Source organism: Notolepis coatsorum (assembly GCF_963971535.1).
Source record: "Notolepis coatsorum genome assembly, contig: SCAFFOLD_184, whole genome shotgun sequence".
In the NCBI taxonomy this organism is placed as follows: domain Eukaryota; kingdom Metazoa; phylum Chordata; class Actinopteri; order Aulopiformes; family Paralepididae; genus Notolepis; species Notolepis coatsorum.
This window is the reverse complement of record NW_028170735.1, coordinates 125,801-152,107: the sequence shown is the minus strand read 5'-3', so window position 1 is coordinate 152,107 and position 26,307 is coordinate 125,801. Positions and strand designations below refer to the sequence as shown.

At 47.0% G+C, this 26,307-nt stretch overlaps 1 protein-coding gene across 1 annotated transcript in view; it reads left to right on the top strand.

The window, feature by feature from the left end:
- Positions 1-26,307, top strand: part of LOC311248455 (rap guanine nucleotide exchange factor 4-like) — a gene marked incomplete at both ends in the record, with an annotated part of 251,337 nt that overhangs the window by 99,241 nt on the left and 125,789 nt on the right. Inside the window, 4 exons of the mRNA XM_084339331.1 lie at positions 228-394; positions 2,058-2,139; positions 5,375-5,459; positions 16,297-16,357. Coding sequence (XP_084195457.1) covers positions 228-394; positions 2,058-2,139; positions 5,375-5,459; positions 16,297-16,357 — 395 coding nt within the window. The remainder of the gene's footprint in view (positions 1-227; positions 395-2,057; positions 2,140-5,374; positions 5,460-16,296; positions 16,358-26,307) is intronic.

The window sequence follows — 26,307 nt, the reverse complement described above, 5'->3', positions numbered from 1 at the left end:
CTGTGTTTCCAGCAGGGGGCAGTGCTGCGCGGGGACAGAGCTCGTGTCTGTCCTGTGTCTCCAGCAGGGGGCAGTGCTGCGCGGGGACAGAGCTCATGTCTGTCCTGTGTCTCCCGCAGGGGGCAGCGCTGCGCGGGGACAGAGCTCGTGTCTGTCCTGTCTCTCCTCCAGGCAGTGCTGCGTGGGGACAGAGCTCGTGTCTGTCCTGTGTCTCCAGCAGGGGGCAGCGCTGCGCGGGGACAGAGCTCATGTCTGTCCTGTCTCTCCTCCAGGCAGTGCTGTGTGGGGACAGAGCTGGTGGACTGGCAGATGCAGCAGAGCTCCTGTGTCTACTCTCGTGTCCAGGCTATTGGGATGTGGCAGGTCCTGCTGGAAGAGGGGGTCCTCAACCATGGTGAGAGAGTGTGTGTGTGTGTGTGTGTGTGTGTGTGTGTGTGTGTGTGTGTGTGTGTGTGTGTGTGTGTGTGTGTGTGTGTGTGTGTGTGTGTGTGTGTGTGTGTGTGTGTGTGTGTGTGTGTGTGTGTGTGTGTGTGTGTGTGTGTGTGTGTGTGTGTGTGTGTGTGTGTGTGTGTGTGTGTGTGCGTGTGTGTTCAAGTTTCAAGTTTGTTTATTAATTGTCATAGTAAAATACTAGGGCTGTCAAAATGAATGCTTTAATTTTGGAGATTAATTTAAATTATTTAAAGCATTAAAATGAATTAATCTAGATTAATCTATGGAGTGAAACATCTTCAATCTTAGAGCCGCAGATATAAGAAAGAGGTCAATGTTGATGGTTTTGTTGAACATTTGTATTTCACAGAAGAGAAACTGTATTCAAAGAAAGCTATTAAAATAGTCTTTGAATCTAAATATACTTTCTTTGTGTTGATTTTACATTAATTCCATGATTTTATTCAAGTAAATATCTGTTACAAACTTTGGTCTTAAGTAGAAAAATGCTATTTTTAATCTAGATTAATTACAGAAATTGTGAGATTAATTAGTTATTTTTTCTTAATCTATTGACAGCACTATAAAATACAGAATACTTTATCATTAAATGCTTTTTCTGTATGAGCCCCTGGGAGTGTGCTTCATACAGTAATAGATAAAAAACATAAAATAGAAAAAGTCAAAAGTACGTAAAATAAAGTGTTCAGTCAATATATACAATATACAATACAGAGTAAAAAGAGTAACAGTGAGGTACATTAAACATAATATGTGTGCGTGTGCACGTGCGTGTGATTTCAAAGCAAACTCACGTCTCAACCAGTGCTTCATAGTGTTTTTTCCATCAGTACCTGTAAAAACAGCTCAAACACCTTCAAAAAAATCTCTCGCTGGGCAAACAGGGTTGATAAGTAGGAGATTATTTTTAATGCATGGGCAGCGAAATGGCATAAATGTATGGGTTTCATCTCACAGCCTTAAATGTGCTGTAAGTGTTGTTTTATTTGTTAACATATGTGTTAAATAGCTCTACACTCCAACAGCCATCACTGATATATAGTTATTTTTTATTTTACTTTTTTTATATATACGTTTATTATTTGAACGGCTTAAGGCTATATCTGTACTTGATGTTTGGTTGTTATGTTGCATAATTTATAGGGATGCTCGATATTGGCTTTTTTACCGATATTGTCCAACTCTTAATTTCCGATACCGATATCAACCGATACCGATATATGCAGGGTTTCCCCCCCAAAAAATTGAATAATTTCAGGTAATTAACATTACATATCTCTTGTTGTGGAATTAACACAACATTATGCATACTTTTGACAATAAATAAAATCTGAATTTGTTCTTACTTGCTTGCCTGGCTAAATAAAGGTTATAGAAATGTAAAAAAAAACTATTTATTTTATTTATTTTTTTATTTTCTTTTGAAAACCGATACCGATATTTTACGATATCACATTTTAATGCCAATATCGGCCGATAATATCGGTAGGCCAATAATATCGGACATCCCTAATAATTTTAAATAAACTTAAATCAATCAATCAATCTCCGTTGGGGGGGGGCGTCTCTAACAACCCCCTCCGTCTTGTCTCCGTGCGGCGCAGTGGACCGGGAGCTGAGTTTCCAGGACAAGTACCTCTTCTACCACTTCCTGGAGGACGGACGAGAAGAAGAAGAAGAAGAAGAAGAAGAAGAAGAAGAAGAAGAAGAAGAAGAAGAAGAAGAAGAAGAAGAAGAAGAAGAAGAAGAAGAAGAAGAAGAAGAAGAAGAAGAAGAAGAAGAAGAAGAAGAAGAAGAAGAAGAAGAAGAAGAAGACACCGCCCCCCCTCTGCCCCCCCCCGGGGAGGAGGAGGACGAGGAGCGAGACGGCCCACTGGGCGAGCTGCAGGACACCCTCCTCTTCCTCTCATTTATTTTGTACATTATCTAACGTTAACACGAACCTAAACTAACGTTACAACTAACCTAAAGTTAGTTTAGGTTCGTGTTAACGTTAGATAATGTACAAAATAAACGTTTTCCGCTGCTATAAACGTCGCACTTTTATTTTGAAAACCCCAGAAAGGAAGTCATTATATTTGCTTTACCATCCTGTTCTGTGTTAGCTCCGGTTAGCTTCGAGTGTCCAGTAGTTAGTAGTATATTATCAATACCAGCCATTGGATTAGTGTCTTCTAAATTGGGGAGGCTTTTAATCGTCAAGGTAAGAGGATTTTAAGTCATGGTATCCATAAACTTCAATCGGTTCGGATCCTTTGAAGGAATGAGAATATCAACAAACCTGTAGGGAACGTCAGGCTACTGTCCTGCCTCACTTCCAGTGATGAAGCTAAGCTACGCTAACGGAGCGACTGTTCCCAAAGCTAAATGCACGCACAGAGACAAAAAATGTATGTATCTTCTTGTCTAACTCCAGGGAAGATGTTAAATAAGCTAATTTCCCAAAATGTTGGAGTTTTCCTTTAAGAGAAAAAAGAAAAGAGAAAATAAACGTTTGATGTTTTACTCAAAACTGTACTCCTGAATTATTTTATCCTTCAGGGCCTTTTTAAATCTCACAACTTCAACCCGTCACTAAGACTATTCCACAATTTAACTCCCAAAATTGAAACACATCTAACTTTTACATTAGTTCTTACCTTTTTTACATGTTTTAAGAATACACAACCCTCTTAAATTATCCTTTCCTTCTCTTGGTTGAAAGAGACATTGAATACAAGCTGGTAGGTTCTTACTCTTAGCACGAAAAATTATCTCCAAGGTTTTTATGTAAACCATATCTATACATTTTAATGTGCAGGACTTTATGAATAATGGATTTGTCGATTCAAGATAACTAGCTCTATTTATTATTCTAATAGCTCTTTTCTGTAGTTTAATAATAGGATCTATATTTGTTTTATAAACATTCCCCCAGACCTCAACACAATATGACATGTATGGCACCACAAGTGAAAAATACAATATATGCAAACATTTCTGGTTTAACAGCTCCCTTGTTTTGTACAGATTTGGCTAATTTACCTTTCACAATCACAATCCCAAGTGAGAGTTTAAAAAAAATCCCACTCCCTCCCGCTCCCACAGAGGACTGATCCCAATCCCGTCCCAATCCCGAGCCAAACTTTTATAGAATCCCACTCCCATCCCGCTCCCGTTTAACCAATCCTGCTCCGTTTTTCTTCCTCAGTATAAAATATGCAGTACATGGGTCACATCGTGTCTGCCTTACTTAAATATAAAACCACCAAACATTTACATTAGTGATGCACCGATGTGAAAATTGTGGTTAGTTTCGCTTGTGCCGCAGTGTTTTGGGACTGAATGAAAACTACGAGGGTGAGAAATGTTCAAATGTCACTCCCGTCCAAATCCCGTTGATGTTGTTGTCATAGTTCCCACTCCCTTCTGCTCCCGTTGACTTTTACTCCCGGTCCTGCCCAATCACGTGATTCTTTCTTTTGTGATCAAATCTTTTTTTATTTTCCATTTTTCAAACATGAAACAACACAACTCACAACACAATAATAACAATAATACATAAAAGACATCCAAAAACATAAACTAACACAACAATGATTAGACAATAAATTAGACAGATTATACATTTAACACCCCAGGCCCCCTCCCTCACCAACCATCGCAGCCACGATCCCCCACCCTCGAGAGCCCCGAGTCCGGCACCCCAGCGAGTCAGAGCATCATGCCTCTTTAACACCCCGACCCGCCGAGGGCCCGAACCAAGGGCCCCCCCACCCCGAGCCTGTGACCCTCTGACACAATCAAGGGGACCCAGAACACATACATAACCAGTTAAAGTAGGTTCTCACAAAGTATAAGGAGAATAAAACATTTACTATAAAACGAGCTTCCTGAGCCCCCTCCATCTCCAGGCCCGGCAGCCGCGAACCCCAACCCCGGAGGACTCACAGCCCGGCCCCCCCCGCGGGCCAAAGCATCACGCCTCTTTAATACCTCGATCCGCAGAGACCCCAAACCACGGCCCCCCCAGTCCGAGCCCACGGCCACCATACCCACAGCCAAAGGGGGCCCAGAAAATATACATAATTAAAATTACAAAAAAAAAGAAAAGAAAAAAACCGTTCAAGAAAAAATGTAAATACCATCTACTAACGAGCATGCATAGCTCGGCATAGCGGTGAAAACCAATTGACTGTTACTTGTATTTATGTTGATAGCAGTGAGTGCTACCACACTACAGACGGTTAACCCTTTCACTACCACACTACAGACGGTTAACCGTTTCACTACCGCACTACAGACGGTTAACATTTCACTACCACACTACAGAAGGTTAACCTTTCACTACCACACTACAGAAGGTTAACCTTTCACTACCACACTACAGACGGTTAACCTTTCACTACCACACTACAGAAGGTTAACTTTCACTACCACACTACAGACGGTTAACCCTTTCACTACCACACTACAGACGGTTAACATTTCACTACCACACTACAGAAGGTTAACCCTTCACTACCACACTACAGACGGTTAACCCTTTCACCACCACACTACAGACGGTTAACCCTTTCACTACCACACTACAGACGGTTAACCCTTTCACTACCGCACTACAGACGGTTAACCTTTCACTACCACACTACAGAAGGTTAACCTTTCACTACCAAACTACAGAAGGTTAACACTTTCACTACCACACTACAGAACAGAAGGTTAACACTTTCACTACCACACTACAGAAGGTTAACACTTTCACTACCACACTACAGAAGGTTAACCTTTCACTACCACACTACAGAATGTTAACCCTTTCACTACCACACTACAGAAGGTTAACCCTTTGGTTGTGTGGTAGTGAAAGGGTTCAAGTGAATTAGCCAGATTGTGGTTAGTTATTCTCTCTCTTGTAACCCGTGCGTTCCCTGTCATTCAGGCCAGGAGAGAGAACGGCGGACGATCTGGAGATTATCTACGAGGAGCTGCTTCACATAAAGGCCCTATCTCACCTCTCTACCACAGTAAGTACACTGTCCCCTCTGTCCCGGCCGCGTCTATTCTTATCCTAACGGATTTATGCTTCCACGTTCGCGTTTTGCGCTCTGATTGGCCACTGACGTTTCTGGTCGCGCCAATCGTGTGACGGCAAGTTATTTCGCCGGTTAAGCTTAGGCACTCTTTCGAAGTTGGTTAAGGTTAGAGTTTGTCTTAGAGCAGGGCGATAGAACACCAGCCCTGATTCCAAACTCTAACCTTAACCAACTTCGAAAGAGTCGCCTAAGCTTAACCAGTGATAAACTAGGCGTCAGGTCGTTTGCTGCTGTTCGAGGCGTAAATGGGCGCGTCACGCGATTGGGCGCACATGTCACATGACCAGAAACGTCAGTGGCCAATCAGATCGCCGTAAATCGTAAATCCGTTAGGATAAGAATAGACGCGTCCCGTGTGTGTGTGTGTGTGTGTGTGTGTGTGTGTGTGTGTGTGTCTGCTGTGTGTGTGTGTGTGTGTGTGTGTGTGTGTGTGTGTGTGTGTGTGTGTGTGTGTGTGTGTGTGTGTGTGTGTGTGTGTGTGTGTGTGTGTGTGTGTGTGTGTGTGTGTGTGTGTGTGTGTGTGTGTGTGTGTGTGTGTGTGTGTGTGTGTGTGTGTGTGTGTGTGTTATTTAGTTGCTCTGTGGGTTTCGTGGATCTGTCCACATTTCTATCGTACTTGTTAAGTAGGCTTATTGAGTGTGAATTAATTTCTGAATCTTTTCCGTTTCCACTTATGTGAGGGTATAGCAGCTGGTATTCTGTGTGTAATACACATGTGAGGGATCTCCTATGATTCTCAACATTTATTTGTAGTGTAACTTTCTGGAAATGTTTGGTTGACGGATTTGACGATTATCTTTAAGATAAAATTTAGTCATTTAGCTGGACTCTTTTATCCAAAGCGACTTACAAGTTCCGTACGACAAGTTCTGTACGACTAAGATAAGATAAGATAAGACGAGATAAGATAAGATAAAACAAGATAAGATAAGGTGAAATTGAAGCAATTTTGAGGTGGCCCTCCGCTCTGCTCGTACTGTCAGCTGTCAGGGCTTGTGTCCACAGCGGACGTTTTATGAGTTGCCAGCTCATTTCTGTCATTCATTTCTATGCTACAGTTTTTTTTTTTTTTTTTTTTAACACAGAAATACGCAATTTTAGAGTAATTAGAGATGAATACTGAATAACTAGAATCATTAGAGGTTCTCAAAGTGAGGTCCAGGTCCATGAGAGGGATCTGGGCAGTCCCCATAGAAAATTCAAAGTTAACAGGACCAAATCATCAGTTTCTTATTTATTTATTTAACCTTTATTTAGCCAGATAAAACATTAATCTGGTCCAAGAAGCCCCAACAGGAGTACAAATATACATATATACACATATATATATACATATATATATAATATATATATATATATATATACATATACTGTACATACATACACACATATACACCAATAACAAAATAAAAACACAGTTAAGAATCATACACATAAGCAAATAAACAAACAAACAAACAAACAAACATATGCACAGCCTATGTACAAAAGAAATAAACAGTTCATCTCTAGTCTTTACAGTTTTCTTCAATTGCATAAACACTCAAATCAAAAGTATTACACAATTATCAAAACCTTACACTCAAGGAGCAAAATATAGGCCCAGATTTGCACCCCTACAATGTCAGCCTCACACTTTTTGCAAAACAATACACACAGTGATTTGCAAAACACTAAACACACTTGCATTACATTAGACACAGAATGTCAAATTACCACACATATGAGCCAATTGGTTAAACACAGCCATCAGATGCACAAACACACCATTGCTTAATTGTAGATAAACCAATCAGGTTTAAGCACTATAAAAATGCAGCAGGTGAGTTCACCTGTCTTCAACCAAAATGGAAGGAGAGTGAAGTACTGTACACAGAGAACGTGAAAATATACAATACATTCACCAAACACTACACAAGACAACCAATGATGCAGACTGATGAAAATATACATTTTCTCCCATTTTCCCAAAATCAGTCAACATGGAGAATCACAACAAAAAATTATCTTGCCAGATCCAGCTAGGCAAAGAGATAATGTCTAGTATTTTCTGTTTAAATGTTTTCAATTTTTTATTTTTTTTTAACTATAATTTTAACCTGTACTGGATACAGTATTTTATGTTTGTCTGATATTTGCTGAGCTTACAGTGTTATGCACATAGTAGCATGAAAACTGGGACATGTATTGTTGTGATTCTCCATGTTGAAATGTTGACTGATTTGGTTATATGGAGAGAACATTTATATTTTCATCAGTCTGCATCATTGATTTGGGTATATGGAGAGAAAATGTTATCAGTCTGCATCATTGATTTGGGTATATGTAGATAAATAAATTATATTTTCATCAGTCTACAGCATTGGTCTTGTGTAGTGTTTGGTGAATTTATTGTATATTTGCACATGCTCTGCGTACTTCACTTACAGTACTCTAATCACTGAGAAGTAAAATTGCTAAATGTGTTTTAGGTTAAGCACAGCAGTGTGTGTAACGTTAGGTTATGACTATAACCAAGTTCTGTTAATAGTGGTGCCGCTCGGCGTCACTCATGCACTGTCCTCGCACACGTGCACGCGCACTGAATAAAGACCACAATGTACCTTTAATCCCAATATTTGTCTGACCACACCCCTATCAGCTCACCTACATAAGCAGGTGTGTGGTCACCTGCTCTTCTCCTTCCCAAGCTTTCACCACAAGGTGAGATCAAGGGCTGCAGCGGCGTCGGACGCCGAGCGTCACCACTATTAACAGAACTTGGTTATAGTCATAACCTAACGTTCTGTATCATAGTCGGTTCCGCTCGGCGTCACTCATGCACATAGGGCGGCCGAGCGGAGCCACCGGCCGACAAATACACCCCGCTGAAGGCCCCCCACAACCATCAGAACAGGGAGGGCCGAGCCCCCCCGACCCCCCCTAATGGAGGGCACCCCCCCTATTGGAGGTTTCCCGGGAGGGCGACGGACCCGACCGTGCGAAGAGGCACTCAAGCAACTCAACGCACAGGGTGAGCAGACCGTGGCCTGACCCCACGACTACACATACGCACAACCCGCATGCCACCCGGGAACGAACGGAGGGAACAACCTCGTTACTGCCCCCAGAATCACGGGGTCAAGGGCAAACCCAACCCCGTGGCAAGGCCGTAGCAGCGGAGCGCGAAGGAAGGCCCAGACCCACCAAAGGGACTGGACCCCCTGGAACGGGGGCCCGGAGAAGTCCATGATGCCAGCATCAAGACCCCACCAGGTGGGCACTTAGTGACCCCGCCCCCCACATCGCCAGCGTATTCGGACAAAGGCCCCTCAGCCGAGCAGGCCCTGTCCCCCCAATAGTCCACCGCCTGGCACACTGACCCTGCAGAACAGGCAGTCAGCATGGCCGTAAGCACACAAAAAAGGTTAACCAACGGAAGCAGGCAGCGCACCGGGGAAAAAACCAGGCAACAGGCTGTTAACCCGAGCCTGGAGACTGCGGACGAGACAGGCGCCAGAGGGGACAGCTGAACACAGCCGCCCCGGCGGAAGGGGCGTATGCTGCCGTTGTTGCATGACCAAGCCTCCATTTAAAAAAACTCCACCCAGAGGGGTTGAGGCAGAGAAGGCTGACACGATTGGCAGACGTCATGAACGTGCAGGGGCACCCTCAACCGGGTAACCCGGGAGTTGACACTGCTCCAACACACCAGGGAATCAACCACCTTGGTGTTACCCAATGCGGTGGTTGTTCCTATAACCCCTCAAGAAAAAACTCCAAAACACACCTGCGGGTATACACCGGCTATAAGATAAGATATTCCTTTATTGATCCCCTTGGGGAAATTCAGGCATCATAGCAGCATGGGGGGGAGGGGGGGAGGGGTACAGGTAGTAAAACAACACAGTATACAGGTAGTAAAAGACAACACAGGCAGTGTAAACAATTTGATCAATATGGTCAATATAATTTACTATCCGACTAGCTGAGGAATATTCACATTATTCACAGTGTCACATGAGGTGCAGTATGCAAGAGGTAGTGTTATAATAATTTACTATCTACTGAGTCTACATTAATCAAAGTACCAGGGTAGTCTACTTTGTCCCCCTTGGGTTCCTATAAGTCCCAGGTCAATGTCTGGTAGCAGTCGCTGTCGCTGCCCCCTGTTGTGGGGCCTGGAGGCTGCTAGTCGCTGCCCACTGTTGTGGAGCCTGATGGCCGCTGGTATGAAGGACTGTCCGAGGCGGTTAGTTGAGTGTCGGGGGGGGATGAGTCTGTGGCTGAACGAGCTTCTCATCTTGACTAGCTCGTCGTAGAGGGGGTGGTAGGGGTTCTCCATGATGGCATCCAGCTTCCTTATCATCCCCCTCTCTACCATCACCTCAAGTCTAGGTAGCTCGACTCCCACCACAGAGCTAGCCTTCCTCACGCAGTACAAGTGTTTCAGTTTCCAAAAAAGGGTTAACCCAGGCTTACGGGTTGACGAAACATTACTTCGGACCGGGCCCGGCGATACGGGAAGCACAGGGTCACCAGAGGAGGTCAAAGACCACCCCAACAGGCCCCTCTTCGCCATGCGTGAGAGAGGAGCGAAAAGAATGGAGAACCAGCCCCAAGCACACCGTACTTGGTATTCCCAGGCGGTCTCCAAACCAAGTACTAACCAGGACCAACCTGCGTAGCGGCCGAGATCTGACAAGATCGAGCGTGTACAGGTTGGCAAGGCCGTAAGCCATTACGACAGTGCTGAGTAAAATATTTACACAACCAGGGTCTCCATAGCGCTTAACCCTGTGACACCCGGACCGACCTGGCATTTTTCCCCTGAAAAAAGCCCAAGTCCCTCAGGGTACCAGAACAGCAGATCTGCATCCCCGGCGGACAACGGGTTCAACTGATCCGGACCAGCGTGACCAGAACCAGTCCCGTGCCCTAACCACGCCGACATGCCTACTCCAGGAGAAGGGGCAAATAAGCGTGTTGATCTTAAACATGAAAAGAAGGCGCCACCCAGACGTTCGGGGCGAACCGCGCCCGGTGGCCCACCCCCAGGGCGTGATACCCCTCTACATATGTTCAGATCCATTCCGTCATCATCCCCCAGATATGAACGAGAATCCGTCGACAACCAAAACGGGTCGTCGGAAGAGGAAAAACCTCCATCCCAGTTGCTTTATAAAAACGCCGTTTTAACCCCAAGCAACCAAGGCGTGCCAGTCAGTCGCCTGATTATAGAACACCCCGAGCTAGCACTATGCGTGCGTCGGGACACAACCACATCAATGAACAGGCTATTTAGACCTGTCATTGAATCCCCAAGGCGCCCAGGGGAACGACAAGAGGGGTGTGATACTTCCTAACTCCAAATCTTTTTAAAAGAAAAGAAGGAAGCACCAACAGTATGTATCCCAGTCTACACAGCCAGGGGTAAAAATTGTTTACATTTTTACATTCCACCACCCTCCCATAGAGAGGAGACGGAAATCCCCAGAGAGACTTCCCACGCGAGCTGTACAGATTGAAAAGAATATATTGCACCTTGAGCCATGTAAAAGTTTGGTTCTAGGGCTCTCCGGGGAGGAGGCACTGAACCCATACACACTCAATAATCGAATTGAATCGAATACACACACAATAGAGTAGGACTCCTTCTTGAGGTTCCACTCACCTTATCAATCTGAGGAGGAGGCTCTGTACTCTGAGGAGGCTCCCTCACATGGAAGGAGAGTCCCAACTCACAGAAGGCCCGAATAGGAGCTTCGGGAGGAGGAGCCCTGACCACCCCCCGAAACAGATCCACCATATGGACCTGAACAGCACACGGAAGTCCTACCAACAGAGACGCGCACAGTGACGTACTCTATGGCGGGGGAATTTCTGCTGTGCACACGCCCAATATTCCAGGGCGTGGGACCAGGAAACTCCCCCCCCCCCCCCCCCCTCACCCTGTAACGTGCCGAACCGCAACGTGACAGGAACCTTGAAGGACAGGTGGGTTTACCCCTGACCAACAGAAAAAAGGGGGAGGAAAGGTTACCAGTTCACCCCTTTTACGACCCCACACCCATGATACGATGTAATGACAAAAAGAGAGTATGACACAGTCATAGTCAGCTCCATGAAGCGTCTAACAGCTTCACACAGCGCATGTGCTAACCTGCTATCTGATTTTTACTAAGGAAAAAACACAGACTAGAGAGGGCTCTCCAAGAGCCCCGGTACCAAACTTACACATGTGCTTCTGTGGCCAGCCCAACCCAGTTGTAGGTCACATGACACACACAACCCATCATCACCTACAAAAAATGGCAAAAACACTCTACAGAGGAACGCCGTTTTTCATAATGAGAGAATACATAATTCTCGATTAGTATCGGCCACAGGCCTTGCTAAGCACACACGAAAAGCCACAAAACAATTTTTTCTTTTAAGAAAATAAAGTTTCTCAAGCAGTTTTTAGCACAACCTCAGCAATCAAGCTAAGGGTTACATCGTATCCCTACCACACAGTGACACAATGTAGTGTAACAACATGTCTGAGAGGAGGATGAAGAAGTCCCCAGGGAACCGGGGGGAAAACACAACCCTCCTACTTTACCCGGCCAGTTAAAACAGGAAAACCTGTTAATATGTGAACACACTGTTCATTGTCATTACAGGCTGAGAAAAGAATCATTCTTTACTCATATGTCACTAAGCATAGCTTTATAGGTTAGTTAACCCCCTTAGTTGTGAGTACACGGTACATAAACACACATGATGTTTCTCAACACAACAAACCAGATCATTTTCACATCTGTAATAAACAACCCTATTTGCATGGAGAAGCTAATGCCAGTGACAAGACAATTCACACATAACTCGCATCGTATCCTAAATGTAGTGCAGCAACACTCGTTTTGGAAAACATAGTTATTTACAAAACATTTAGAAGGGAAAGCAAGAAGAAGTGCTCAAGGCCTGGTCAGAACCTTGCCTACCTTGAGCGCAGATCAAGCGAAACTGCAGTCTCTAACAAGGCACCGTAGTAAACACAGCCGTTCTGTGTTGTCGACCTGGGCAGCGTCGCCGCTCCATCCCGCCGCTACGGTCCCCCTTGTTGACGCAGTCCTTGCCGTCCTGGCTCAGGGCAGGTTCGACGAACATCCTCTGTCAAAGATGATGTCGTAGTCAAGAGTGTTTAAAACATGTTATAATCAAAGCATGTTCAACAGTGTAGCATTAAGCTAACGGCCGCCCTCGGCCGATAGCAGCAAGCTAACGTTTCCTAGCCTAGCCTAGGTAGGCCACAACTAGCACGCAAGCTAACTTTTCCTAGCCTAGTGATCACAACAGGCTAGCGCCGCAGCTAACAGCTGACTGGCTAACAGTAGGCCACCACTAGCACGTAAGCTAAGCAGCTACCACCTGAACTTGTACACAATGATATAACAATCACTCAGACAGGCCGCCGTTCTGAAACCCTCCTCACTTTTTAAGAGAAAAGAGAAACAAGATGTTAACACAGTTTTACAACAGTGATTTTACCAACACCCGACGGAGCCAGCACAATACCCAACTGGCCTGTAGCTGACTTGAACACAGATCTTCCGCTAACGAACATCCATGCCCATATTTCCTTGTGAGGGAATACTCTCATTTGTATATGAAAGAAGGGGCCTCACGGTGACAGAGAAACATCCACTCGTCCAGAAAACACAGGGATCACCAGTGTTATTGGTCGTGGCCCACTAGTTAACTATAATGGGCTTCAGACCAAGGTCTTCCGTCGCCTAAGAGGCTGAACAAAGGACCCTAGTCTGGGGCCGGTTTTCATAAACATTGTCAACTAGCCCCCATAGCACTAACAGACAAGTGGAGCTCGCCAGCAAAAACATTACTCACCAAACCTGGAACCCACCGCTTCTCACAACAGCGGCGCGTCCTACAGTCCAGCTGTGCCTTTACCGCAACCAGCACACAGCAAGGACTGCAGTTGGAAGGCATGTAGCGGCGCAAACTCCCAATATGAAAACCGGTGGAGGATTTTTAGAATGATCATCATCTTCCAGACACTCCAGTACGAAGACAATATCGCCGTATTTTCTCGAATATAGTGAGAGAGAAAATAAAGATATGATGTCAACGTATCGCCTGTTTTCCAACTCTTCTCCTACCATCACATCACGTCAAGTGGGGATCTACCGAGGCACTTCCTTGTGGTGAAAGCGAGAAAGGAGGAGAGCAGGTGACCACACACCTGCTTATGTAGGTGAGCTGATAGGGGTGTGGTCAGACAAATATTGGGATTAAAGGCACATTGTGGTCTTTATTCAGTGCGCGTGCACATGTGCGAGGACAGTGCATGAGTGACGCCGAGCGGAACCGACTATGATACAGAACTGGTTCAAACAGAATTAATTCATATGAAACGTGTGTTTCATATGGTAACAAAATGTCGTTTTTATAAATTAGTGTATGGTTTTGACAAGTGTTTAATTTAGCAAAGGATCTGAGGTGTTCTGATAATTGTGTGTGTGGTTGTGCTAATTGTGTGTTTTGAAACACCGGGCCCCGTTTTCAAAATCATCCTTAAACAATCGAAAAAAAACTGTATTGTGTGTTTCATTATATATATATGTTTCAGTCTTCTCATAAATTTTTTTTTAGATTTTTGGGTATTTTCCTGCCTTTGGTCCACTTTGCATTCACATCTCAAATGAACCGCAGCAGGGTTCACTTGCAAGAGTGAATGAGCTGTCACACCACCCCAAACCAACCGGACTATCCGAGGAAATGAACCAGGGTTCGATTAAAGTTTATTATACAACACTGGACATGGGTATGGATGGCTCCAGGTGCTGCTGCGTTAAAGTGCACATCTTCAATATCTGTACTATTTAAAAGCACAGTGCAGGACACACTCAAAGGTTATCGCACCTCAGAGATGGCAGTGGACATGTATGACAGGACAAAGGCCATATGTAATGGCCTTTGGATTGAGGAACATACTACCAGCCAAAGGAGGAAGCAGAAAAGGATGGACGAGTATGTAGTTGAGTCATCTTGTGGCACAAGCTCAGACCTCAGCTCAGGAGATCAGCTGAGACAGAGACTGTTCTATCCAGTCGTCGACAGAATGCTGCAAGAGCTTGAGAGCAGGTTCTCATGAGTTGGATAACAACTTATGAGAGGCATACAGGCATGTTATCCAGCCTCAGACCAGTTTCTCTCAGTGGAATTGCTGCAACCCCTCGCCACACATTACAATATCCAACTATTGCCAGAGGAGATCACAGTTGCAAAGTGTTTCCTGGTCAGGACAGGCAGAGATGCAGTCCCTCCCCTCCAACCTGATTGATATCTGTCTCCAGTCCTTTTTTGTGCTATCAGGCTGTCTCCCCTGTTCCCCCCATGGTCTCATGTTCCTTTTGTTTTTGTTTCTTTGTTGTTTTTGTTTTTGTTTCTTTGCTTTCGTTTCTTTGTTTGTACCCCTGCTCCCGACTACTGTCAGCGACTTCGGGTTATTGAGAAGCGCTATATAAATTAAATGAATTATTATTATTATTATTATTATTACTATCCAAAATGTCTTTTCCCTCCTGGATGATAATAATAATAATAATAATAATAATAATAATAATAATAATAATAATAATAATAATAATAATAATAATAATAATAATAATAATAATAATAATAATAATAATAATAATAATAATAATAATAATAATAATAATAATAATAATAATAATAATAATAATAATAATAATAATAATAATAATAATAATAATAATAATAATAATAATAATAATAATAATAATAATAATAATAATAATAATAATAATAATAATAATAATAATAATAATAATAATAATAATAATAATGCATTTGATTTATAAGGCGCCTTTCAGGACACAAATGAAAAAAATTATAGGATCAAATGAAAACTACTTACTAAAAATGGATGTTTAAAAGTCCTAAAAACCAACAAAAAATACCAAACACTAACAAACATTCAGCACAGACAATGGGGATGCTGAAAAAAAAAAAAAAAAAAAGTTAAAAAAGTAAAAAAATGTAAAAAAAAAGAAAAAAAAATTAAACATTTTTTTTTTTTTTTTTTTTTTAGATCCGGGGCTAGGAGAAAAACATCCGGGGCTAAATCCCCGGAAGCCCAGGGCTAACGCCTCACACTGTCAACATGTGCGTGCGCGTCGCACGACGTGGCAGAGCCAAATGAGTTTCCCCTTCTGTGGGAGAATAAAGTTGACTCAAATGAGAATAGATTAGAGAGTAGGTGGAACTGCTTCTGTGGTTCTGCAGGCTCCTCTCCGCAGGAACAGATGAATGGGAGGTCCTCCCTCCCGTACCAGTGATTCATGCCCCCTGCTCTCTCTTTCTCTCAGGTGGAGATGAGTGGGAGGTCCTCCCTCCCGTACCAGTGATTCATGCCCCCTGCTCTCTCTCTCTCTCTCTCTCTCTCTCTCTCTCTCAGGTGGAGATGAGTGGGAGGTCCTCCCTCCCGTACCAGTGATTCATGTCCCCTGCTCTCTCTCTCTCTCTCTCTCTCTCTCTCTCAGGTGGAGATGAGTGGGAGGTCCTCCCTCCCGTACGAGTGACTCATGTCCCCTGCTCTCTCTCTCTCTCTCTCAGGTGGAGATGAGTGGGAGGTCCTCCCCCCCTACGAGTGATTCATGTCCCCTGCTCTCTCTCTCTCTCTCTCTCTCTCTCTCTCTCTCTCTCTCTCTCTCTCTCTCTCTCTCTCTCTCTCTCTCTCCCTCTCCCTCTCCCTCCCTCTCAGGTGAAGCGGGAGCTGGCAGGAGTGCTGATCTTCGAGTCCCACGCCAAATCCGGCACAGTGTGTGAGTAACGTTGTCTCAGCACCGTCCTGCTGCTGAAACCCACTCTCTGTGAAGCGCACAGCCTCTCTGTGTAACCATTTCACCTTCTGTAGTGTGGTAGTGAAAGGGTTAACCTTCTGCTGTGTGGTAGTGGAAGGGTTAACCTTCTGTAGTGTGGTACAGTAGTGAAATGGTTAACCTTCTGTAGTGTGGTAGTGAAAGGGTTAAGCTTATGTAGTGTGGTAGTGAAAGGGTTAACCTTCTGTAGTGTGGTAGCGAAAGGGTTAACCTTCTGTGGTGTGGTAGCGAAAGGGTTAAGCTTATGTAGTGTGGTAGTGGAAGGCTTAACCTTCTGTAGTGTGGTACAGTAGTGAAATGGTTAACCTTCTGTAGTGTGGTAGTGGAATAGTTAACCTTCTGTAGTGTGGTAGTGAAATGGTTAATGGTTAACCTTCTGTAGTGTGGTAGTGGAATAGTTAACCTTCTGTAGTGTGGTAGTGAAATGGTTACCCTTCTGTAGTGTGGTAGTGAAAGGGTTAACCTTCTGTAGTGTGGTAGCGAAAGGGTTAAGCGTATGTAGTGTGGTAGTGAAAGGGTTAACCGTCTGTAGTGTGGTAGCGAAAGGGTTAAGCTTATATAGTGTGGTAGTGAAAGGGTTAACCTTCTGTAGTGTGGTAGTGGAAGGGTTAACCTTCTGTAGTGTGGTACAGTAGTGAAATGGTTAACCTTCTGTAGTGTGGTAGTGAAAGGTATAACCTTCTGTAGTGTGGTAGTGAAAGGGTTAACTTTTTTTTTTTTTTTTTTTTGTGACCAACTTTTTATTTTGTCTTTTTTTTTTTTAAACAAGTTCAGAGGAAGGACATTCACATCAGCATTTCATATTAATTCACACAGTGGCATAAAAAGTGTCTTTTCAGTATAGATTGTCCGTCAGTATATTCATATACTGTGTAGCCTGCCTGTTGCAGTTGTGACAGTCTTTTCCTCCGTTCTGGCGGTCCTGTGGCTGCGAGACAGCCCATTTTAGGAGAGGGGGAAACCTTGATGCATACATGTATAGGATACTCTTAATTAGAAAATAAATCATAATTATGTTTGTTAGATAACCAAGTAATAGGGAAAAATACAATACAATTTAGAAACAACCACAACAAATTATAGCAGTAAACAGAAAAGGAAAAGATAAATGGAAAAGATAAATGGAAACAACAGCAACATGATTTTTCATTCTCTGGTGTCAAGGTACAAGTGTTCAACCTAGTGGAGTACTGATTTTACCTTCTGGGCTGCAGTAAGTAATATTTGGATCGATTCTGTCCTTGCTCCCTGTGCTCTAGCACTGGATGCCTCTAATCTCAATACTTCGTAGAAGGACAGTTTCCAACGGTAAATATTGAGACTATGGGGTGGTTTCCATCTCATTACGAGCATTTTCTTTGCTGCCGTTAAACCGGCCAGAAACACTCTCTTTTTGTGAGGTGTTTTTAGAGATGAATCATCATTTAATAATAAAATGTGTGGCAAACAAGGTATGTTTATCTCCGTTATATTAGTGAGAAATAATGCAACCTTGGCCCAAAAAGCGAGCACTCCCGGACATTCCCACATCATATGTATGTATGTATGTTCCTATAACTTTTTGCGGACATAAAGCACATAGAGGACTTTGTAATATTTTTATTTGACAGAGTTTCCTGGGTGACAGATAAAATCTTTGTATCATTTTGTAATGAGTTAATTGGTTATTATAATTACGAGAGGTTAGTGGAATATTATCCCATACATTCTGCCAATTTATGCAGGCGTTGTAATTCTTTAAAAGGGTTAACCTTCTGTAGTGTGGTAGTGAAAGGGTTAACCTTCTGCTGTGTGGTAGTGAAAGGGTTAACCTTCTGTATTGTGGTAGTGAAAGGGTTAACCTTATGTAGAGTGGTACAGTAGTGAAATTGTTAACCTTATGTAGTGTGGTAGTGAAAGGGTTAACCTTCTGTAGTGTGGTAGTGGAAGAGTAAACCTTCTGTAGTGTGGTAGTGAAAGGGTTAACCTTCTGTAGTGTGGTAGTGAAAGGGTTAACCTTCTGTAGTGTGGTAGTGAAAGGGTTAACCTTCTGTAGTGTGGTAGTGGAAGAGTTAACCTTCTGTAGTGTGGTAGTGAAATGGTTAACCTTCTGTAGTGTGGTACAGTAGTGAAATGGTTAACCTTCTGTAGTGTGGTAGTGAAAGGGTTAACCGTCTGCTGTGTGGTAGTGAAAGGGTTAACCTTCTGTAGTGTGGTAGTGGAAGGGTTAACCGTCTGCTGTGTGGTAGTGAAAGGGTTAACCTTCTGTAGTGTGGTAGTGGAAGGGTTAACCTTCTGTAGTGTGGTAGTGGAAGAGTTAACGGTAGGTTATGTATATAACCTAGTTATATGAGTACTGGCTGAGCGTCCCGCTCTTAAGCCTATCGAGATACACCTCATGTACCTATTGTACTCCATCACGAATAAAAAACACGTACACCCACACCCGCCGGGTCCCGCCTCTATGGAGGCGCAACCTATAAGACAGTAGGCATGGTCACCAATACACTCTTCCTCGCCAAAATCCCGTTTCCAGTAAAAGACCCCTCAAGGGGACTCAGGGCCACTTAAGAGCGGGACGCTCAGCCAGTACTCATATAACTAGGTTATATACATAACCTACCGTTATATATCGTACTTGGCTTATCGCGTCCCGCTCTTAAGCCTATCGAGATATGGGTTAGAGCGGACGCGAGGCCCGACAGATGCACCCCCTGAGGACCCGTAAGTCCACATCAAGGGGTTCGGGGAGCCCCGTCACCCCATCCTTCCTAATGAAGGGGGGGCGCAGTCAACTCCACCTGAGTGCGAGCGAGAGGGAACTAGAACCCCTTAAACACACAGCACAGGCGGAACCACGTGTGACCTACATACTGTGGCCCATACCCACACACTCCTGCTACCCTACCAAAGGATGGGAAGCAGGAAAGGCCACAGACCCCAGAACCGTCTGGGAGACAGAACCCCCGGTCATGTCCATGAGGTAAAACCTTACAAAGGGGCCCGGGGAGGACCATGAAGCAGCAGCACAGATGTCCTCCACCGAGGCCCCACCCAGGAGAGCGGCAGAGGCAGCCACCCCACGAGTGGAGTGCGACCTGATGCCTCCAGGGGGATCCTGCCCAGCCAACGTGTAGCAGAGGGCAATGCCCTCGCACAACCAATGGGACAGGCGTTTGTTCGACAGTGCCTTACCGGTACGAGAACCACCGTGACAGACAAAAAGCTGATCGGTAACCCTGAGGTCCTGAGTACGGCTGAGGTAAATTCCCAAAGCACGGACCGGACATGACAGGTGAAGGCCCGCATCTAACTCACTAGCGTGAGGAGGAGGACGAAACGCCTGAACCACAATATCCCGGGAGCGGAAGGAACTCCGGATATTCTTAGGCATGAAAGCAGGATTAGGTCGCAGAGTGGCACCGCAATCGGCCCGAAAAGACAGGCACTCTGGACGTACCGAAAGAGCACAGAGCTCACTCACGCGTTTAGCAGAGGTGACAGCCAGCAGGAACGCGGTCTTGAAAGACAGCTGTCCCAACGGCGCCTGCTCGAGCGGCTCAAACGGGGCCAAGGACAACCGACCGAGGACCAATTGAAGATCCCAAGTCGGAGCCAAGGAGTGTTGCACCGGCTTAACGCGTCGAGCGCCAAGCAGGAAACGCTTCACGAGAGGGTGGCTGAACAAGACATTCCCCTCAAACCCCTCATGATAGGAGGATATAGCCGCCGCATATACCCTCACCGTCGAAGCCGACAGTCTACCAAGGAGAGACTGGAGATAACGCAGGACAGTATCCAGGGGGCAGGAGACTGGGTCCCAGCCTCCCGCCTTACACCACTCTTGGAACATACGCCATCTGCCCGCGTAAAGCGCGACAGTGGAGGGAGCATGTGCATTCCGGATGGTATCAACCACAGAAAGGTCCATCCCCTCCAGACTCACCCTCCCACCAGCCACACCAACAGTCGTTGGCCCAACATCGGGTACTGGAACAGTGACCCGTTGTGCTGTGAGAGGGCCATCGCCGACCAAGGAATGACCCAAGGAGGAGCGACTAGAAGCTGGATCAAGACCGGGAACCACACTGCCGTGCCCCTGTCCGGCGCGACCAGAATCACCGTCCTGCGCTCCCTCCATATCCGCTCCAACAGCTGACCCAACAGCTGTACAGGAGGAAAGGCGTACAGAAGACCGGGTGGCCATGGAATGGTCGAGAAGGCATCCACCCCCAAGGGGGGATGATCTGCTCGACTGACCGAGAACCACAAGGGGCACTTGTGAGAGCGTCGGCACGCAAACAGATCTACCGAGGCCTCCCCGAACCGATCCCAGATCTGTCTGACTATGACACTAAGACATCATATCCGCGCCCATATTCTCTGTACCAGGAATGTGGAGCGCCCTCAGACTGTGCAGCCTGCGGGATGCCCATAGCCAAAGTTCGACCGCCGCCCGGAGCAGGCGGATGGAACGAGTCCCACCCTGCCTGTTGATATACGCCGCTGCCATCATACTGTCTGTCCTGACCAAAACGTGCTCGCCTACCACCAGGTGGTCGAACCGTTTGAGGACCAGGAGGACCGCCTTCAATTCCAACACATTGATGTGCGGGGTAGATGGGCCAGCATGAACCTCCGTCCAGCTGCCCCCCACTGCGTGGGTCCGACACGTCCCTCCCCAACCCGTGAGAGAGGCGTCGGTGAAGACCGTGACGTGTGAGCGCCTGCTGCCCATGGGGACCCCAATGGTGAGGATACCCAGCCTCCTCCAGTGGGCGAGATCTCCCCATATCGACAAAGGAACCGTCAACCGTTTCCATTTGTCCCTCACCGGATCTATTCTCATAGAGAAAAACCACCTCTGTATCCTCCTCATGAAGAGGAGGCCAAGAGGAACCACGTGTGAGCAGATGCCATCATGCCGAGCAGACGCATCACTTGCAGCGCCGTGACCGTCCCTCCCAGACGGAAACCCCAGAGCGCGCGAAGGATAGACACCCAGCGCTGCTCCGAGAGGGTTACAATCATGGGCCTCGACCTCAACGTCAAGCCCAAGTACTCCACCTGTTGACTGGGAAGAGGCGTACTCTTCTTCCAATTCACAGCAAAACCCAGCCTGGTGAGGAATTCCACCACCAGCCTGGTATGAGACCTGGCAACCTCCTCCGAACGACTGAGGAGTAGAATGTCGTCGAGATAGAATAGAACTCGTATCCCCCGACGACGTAAAGGCTCCAGCGCAGTCGCCACGCACTTGGTGAATGTGCGGGGAGCCAGAGAATAGCCGAACGGCAACCTCTGGTACTCGTACGCTACGCCCTGAAACAGGAACCGTTGGAACTTCCTGTGAGGAGGGAAAATCGGGATGTGAAAATACGCATCCTTCAGGTCGATGGAGGTGAACCAGTCTCCCCTTCTGACAGCAAGCAGAAGGAGTTTGACGGTCAACATTCTGAACGGTCTCGCTACAATCAAACGATTGAACGCGGACAGATCCAGTATATGTCTGACCCCCCCTGTTTTCTTGGGTACCAGAAAATAACGGGAGTAGACGCCTGACATCGCATCCTCTCTCGGAACCACAACGACGGCCTGCTACACCAACAGAGATTGGATCTCGTCGGCCAGGGCTGTCACTGCGTCTGACCCTGACAATAGGGTCGGCACCAAACCTGAGAACGGAGGGTGGGGTTGTGCGAACTGCAAAACAAGCCCCTCCCTCAACGTTCTCTCTATCCACCCCACCAAACGGCATTCCTGTCGCCATATGTGAAAATAATCCCACAGCGCACCCGCCGTCAACTGACGCTGGGCCGCAAGGAACAGTAGATAGTTGGCCCGGTCCCTCCCGCTGTGCGACGCACCCAAGGGGGGACCTCGACAGAAAGGGCCAGTTTGATACAGGAGAAGCTGTCATCAAACTGGTTGACACACCCCCCCCCCTGAACACCCCTCTAGCGCATGCTGAGGAGTTGTTCCGCAGCTAGACACGCAAGGCATGAGGACCCCATGGGCTCCTACACGCCGAAGCCCTGCAGTGATATTGCTACCACCCAAATCACGCTCGCCTCTTCTTTGCAGACCACTGCCGCTGTGACGGGAGTGGGAGGCATCAGCGCGATACCCCGCCTGACGAAGGCAAGGCTGGGGTAACCCTTGCTGTACATTCAACAGAAGAGGTCTCGAGTCCCCCTGCTGACCACTGTAGCTAGTGGCAGCTGTAACACCAGGCTCATCCATCACACAACGTGTGGTGCAGGAGCCACGCGACAGAACATTCTCACGGACAGACCCAGGCTCAGCCATCAACTGGGTGTCAGCCCCTGTCCCCATGAGAAGTGAAGAATGGGGCCGCATGCGCTTCAAGGAAGGTTCGCGGCCCGCAGCCAAAGGAGAACGATCAGAGCCCCGCTTCCGTGGGTAACAGAGAGAGGATTGAACGGGGAGCGGGCTGCTCGCAGCAAAGTGACGACGGCTTGTTTCACCAAACTCGAATTCACCCAAAATGGCCGATCCCTCGGCCGCCAAGGCTGTCGGCCTTGTGGAACCCTGTTGACTCTCCACCCAGGGCACCACTGGCGGGGGAAACATGGCCGCCTGTCGAGGATCTCGCCACAGTCGTTGACGAGACCGTGCTCCCACCTCTGGCTGCACAGCGTGAGGCGGTGTAGGACCCAGATCAACAACCGCCTGCGCCTCCACAGAATGACCAAAAAGACTTTCTGTGGAAAAAGGAGTCGTGAGGAGAGAAAACTTCTTCCCCAAGAGGAGATTGCTCCAACCAAACATGCCTAACAACAAACGTTGATAGCATCCTAATCCTCCCCGCAGTTATAGCTTGCGACTGAGTCAAGATCTCTATAACACCACAAACATGCAACATGTTTACAATGTCGGCTGGACCCATAGTCCTACTACCCGACGCCAATGTGGATAGGAAACTAGCCAGCTGAGCCATAACACTGGCCGCCGCTAAATACCATCCTGCAGCAGTATAACACTCATCCGTCCATACTGCCACCCTCCGAGCCGATTCGCTGTCAAGCATCGGCCGGGTGAGACATGAGGCACAGGAACAAAGCTACCTGGCTACGTAGCCACGGTACACCCGGCCTGCACCCTGTTGTTAGCCCGTTTACCCGTAAAAAAGGTAAATAGGACTCAGCGAAACCCCCCACATTAACAACCGACTGACCTTCATCAATGAAGCGGGCGTAAAGAGGAGGAGGAGGGAAAAGCGGAAATGTCCCGCTGCGGGGATTATTAGAACAGCGACCCATTTCAGCGTCAACGTTAGCATTAGCAGTAGTAGCATTAGTAGCATTAGCGTTAGCAGCGTGCTCCAGGATTGCCAGGAAAACGTCCACTGCAGTGGAACGATCACCAAGCCACCCCGGCCCTGGCGCCGAAACATACTCCACAGCATTACCAATACCAACATTGATGCCTAATGACACAGGGCCTACCTTTGTACAAGCCGGCTCGATAGCCAAACCTTGTACGCTGCCCCTTGGTCTGCCGCCGTCAGATGAGGAAACATCAGCACAGGCCCGACGTGTCGCTGAAACATGCCTCGAAGATGCCAGGGGTAAGCAAACCTCCGGTAAGCTTTCAACATTACGCAATTTCTCTAATCTTTTCATAACAACTAGTTAACATAAGGTGCACTGCATCCGTTATGATGGAAACGAAAATAGAGGAAGAGTGTATTGGTGACCATGCCTACTGTCTTATAGGCTGCGCCTCCATAGAGGCGGGACCCGGCGGGTGTGGGTGTATGTGTTTTTTATTCGTGATGGAGTACAATAGGTACATGAGATGAGGTGTATCTCGATAGGCTTAAGAGCGGGACGCGATAAGCCAAGTACGATATATAACCTTCTGTAGTGTGGTAGTGAAATGGTTAACCTTCTGTAGTGTGGTAGTGAAAGGGTTAACGTAAGGTTATGTATATAACCAAGTTCTATGAATTATGGTGACGCTCAGCATCAGTTGCATATATCTCGCTTCAGTGGATATGCACTGAATACATTTCAAAATGTACCTTTACATACCAACATCCATCTGACCACACCCCCATCTGCTGCCTACATAAGCAGGGGTGGGGCCACACACTCATCTCCTTCCCAACAAATTTCACCACAATGAAAGATCAAGGGCCGCAGCGGCGTCCTGATGCTGAGCGTCACCATAATTCATAGAACTTGGTTATATACATAACCTTACGTTCTATTTCATTATGGCTCCGCTCAGCATCAGTTGCATAACAGGAGCTGAGCGGGAGCCAAAGCTCGACAAATGTACCCCGCTGAGGCCCCCCACAACCATCAGACCGGGGAGGACCGAACCCCCCGACCCTCCCTAATGGAGGAATAGCCTCCCTATTGGAGGACGGGAGGGAGACGGATCCGACCGTGCGAAGAGGAACTCAAGCAACTCAACGCACAGGGTGAGCAGACCGTGGCTTGACCCCACGACTACGCACACGCACAACCCGCATGCCACCAGGGAACAAACGGAAGGAACAACCCTCGTTACTGCCCCCAAAATCACGGGGTCAAGAGCAAACTCAACCCCGTGGCAAGGCCGTAGCAGCGGAGCGCGAAGGAAGACCCAGACCCACTCAAGGGACTGGATCCCCTGGAAAACGGGGGCCCGGAGAGGTCAATGACGCCAGGCATCAAGACCCCACCAGACGGTCACTTAGTGACACCACCCCCCACATCGCCAGCGTATTCGGACTGGGCCCCTCCAAGAGCGGGCCCTTTCCCCCCAATAGTACACCGCCTGGCACACTGACCCTGCAACACAGGCAGTCAGCATGGCCCTAAAGCACTCAAAAAAGTTAACCAACGAAAGCAGGCAGCGCACCGGGGAAACCAGGCAGCAGGCTGTAGGCCTGAGCCTGGAGCACTGCGGACGAGACAGGCTCCAAAGGGGTCAACTGAAAACAGCCCCCCCGGCGGAAGGGGCGTATGCTGGCGTTGTTGAGCACCATGACAAAGCCTCCATTAAAAAAAAAACACCCAGAGGGGTCGAGGCAGAGAAGGCTGACACGATTGGCAGACGTCATGAACGTGCAGGGGCACACTCAACCGGGTAACCCGGGAGTTGACTCTGCTCCAACACACCAGGGAATCAACCACCCTCTCGGTACACAGACGGTGGTTGTTCCTATAACCCCTCAAGAAAAAACTCCAAAACACACCTGCGGGTATACACTGGCTATACCGCAGTACAAGTGTTTCAGTTTTCAAAAAAGGGTTATTCCAGGCCTACGGGTCGACGAAACATTACTTCGGACCGGGCCCGGCGGCTCGGGAAGCACACAGGGTTACCAGAGGAGGTCCAAAAGACCTCCCCAACAGCCCCCTCTTCGCCACGCGTGAGAGAGGAGCGAAAAGAATGGAGAACCAGCCCTAAGCTTACCGCACTTGGTATTCCCAGGCGGTCTCCCAACCAAGTACTAACCAGGACCGAACCTGCTTAGCTTCCGAGATCGGACGAGATCGGGCACGCTCAGGTTGGTATGGCCGTAAGCCATTACGATAGTGCAGAGTACAACATGTACCCAACAAAGGGTCTCCATAACGCCTAACCCTGTGACACCCGGGCCGACCCGGCATTTTTCCCCCCGAAAAAAACACAAGTTTCTCAGGGTACCAGAACAGCAGATCTGCATTCCCGGGGGACAACGGGTTAACTGACCTGGACCAGCGCGACCAGAACCAGTCCCGTGCCCTAACCACATGCCCACTCCAGAAGAGGGGGTAGGTATGCGTGTCGATCTAAAACATGAAAAGAGGGCGCCACCCAGACGGTCCCATTTGTACCGCGCTCAGTGGCCCACCCCAAGGGTGTGAGACCCCTCTACCTATGTTCTGATCTATTCCGTTAACATCAGAGAGAGA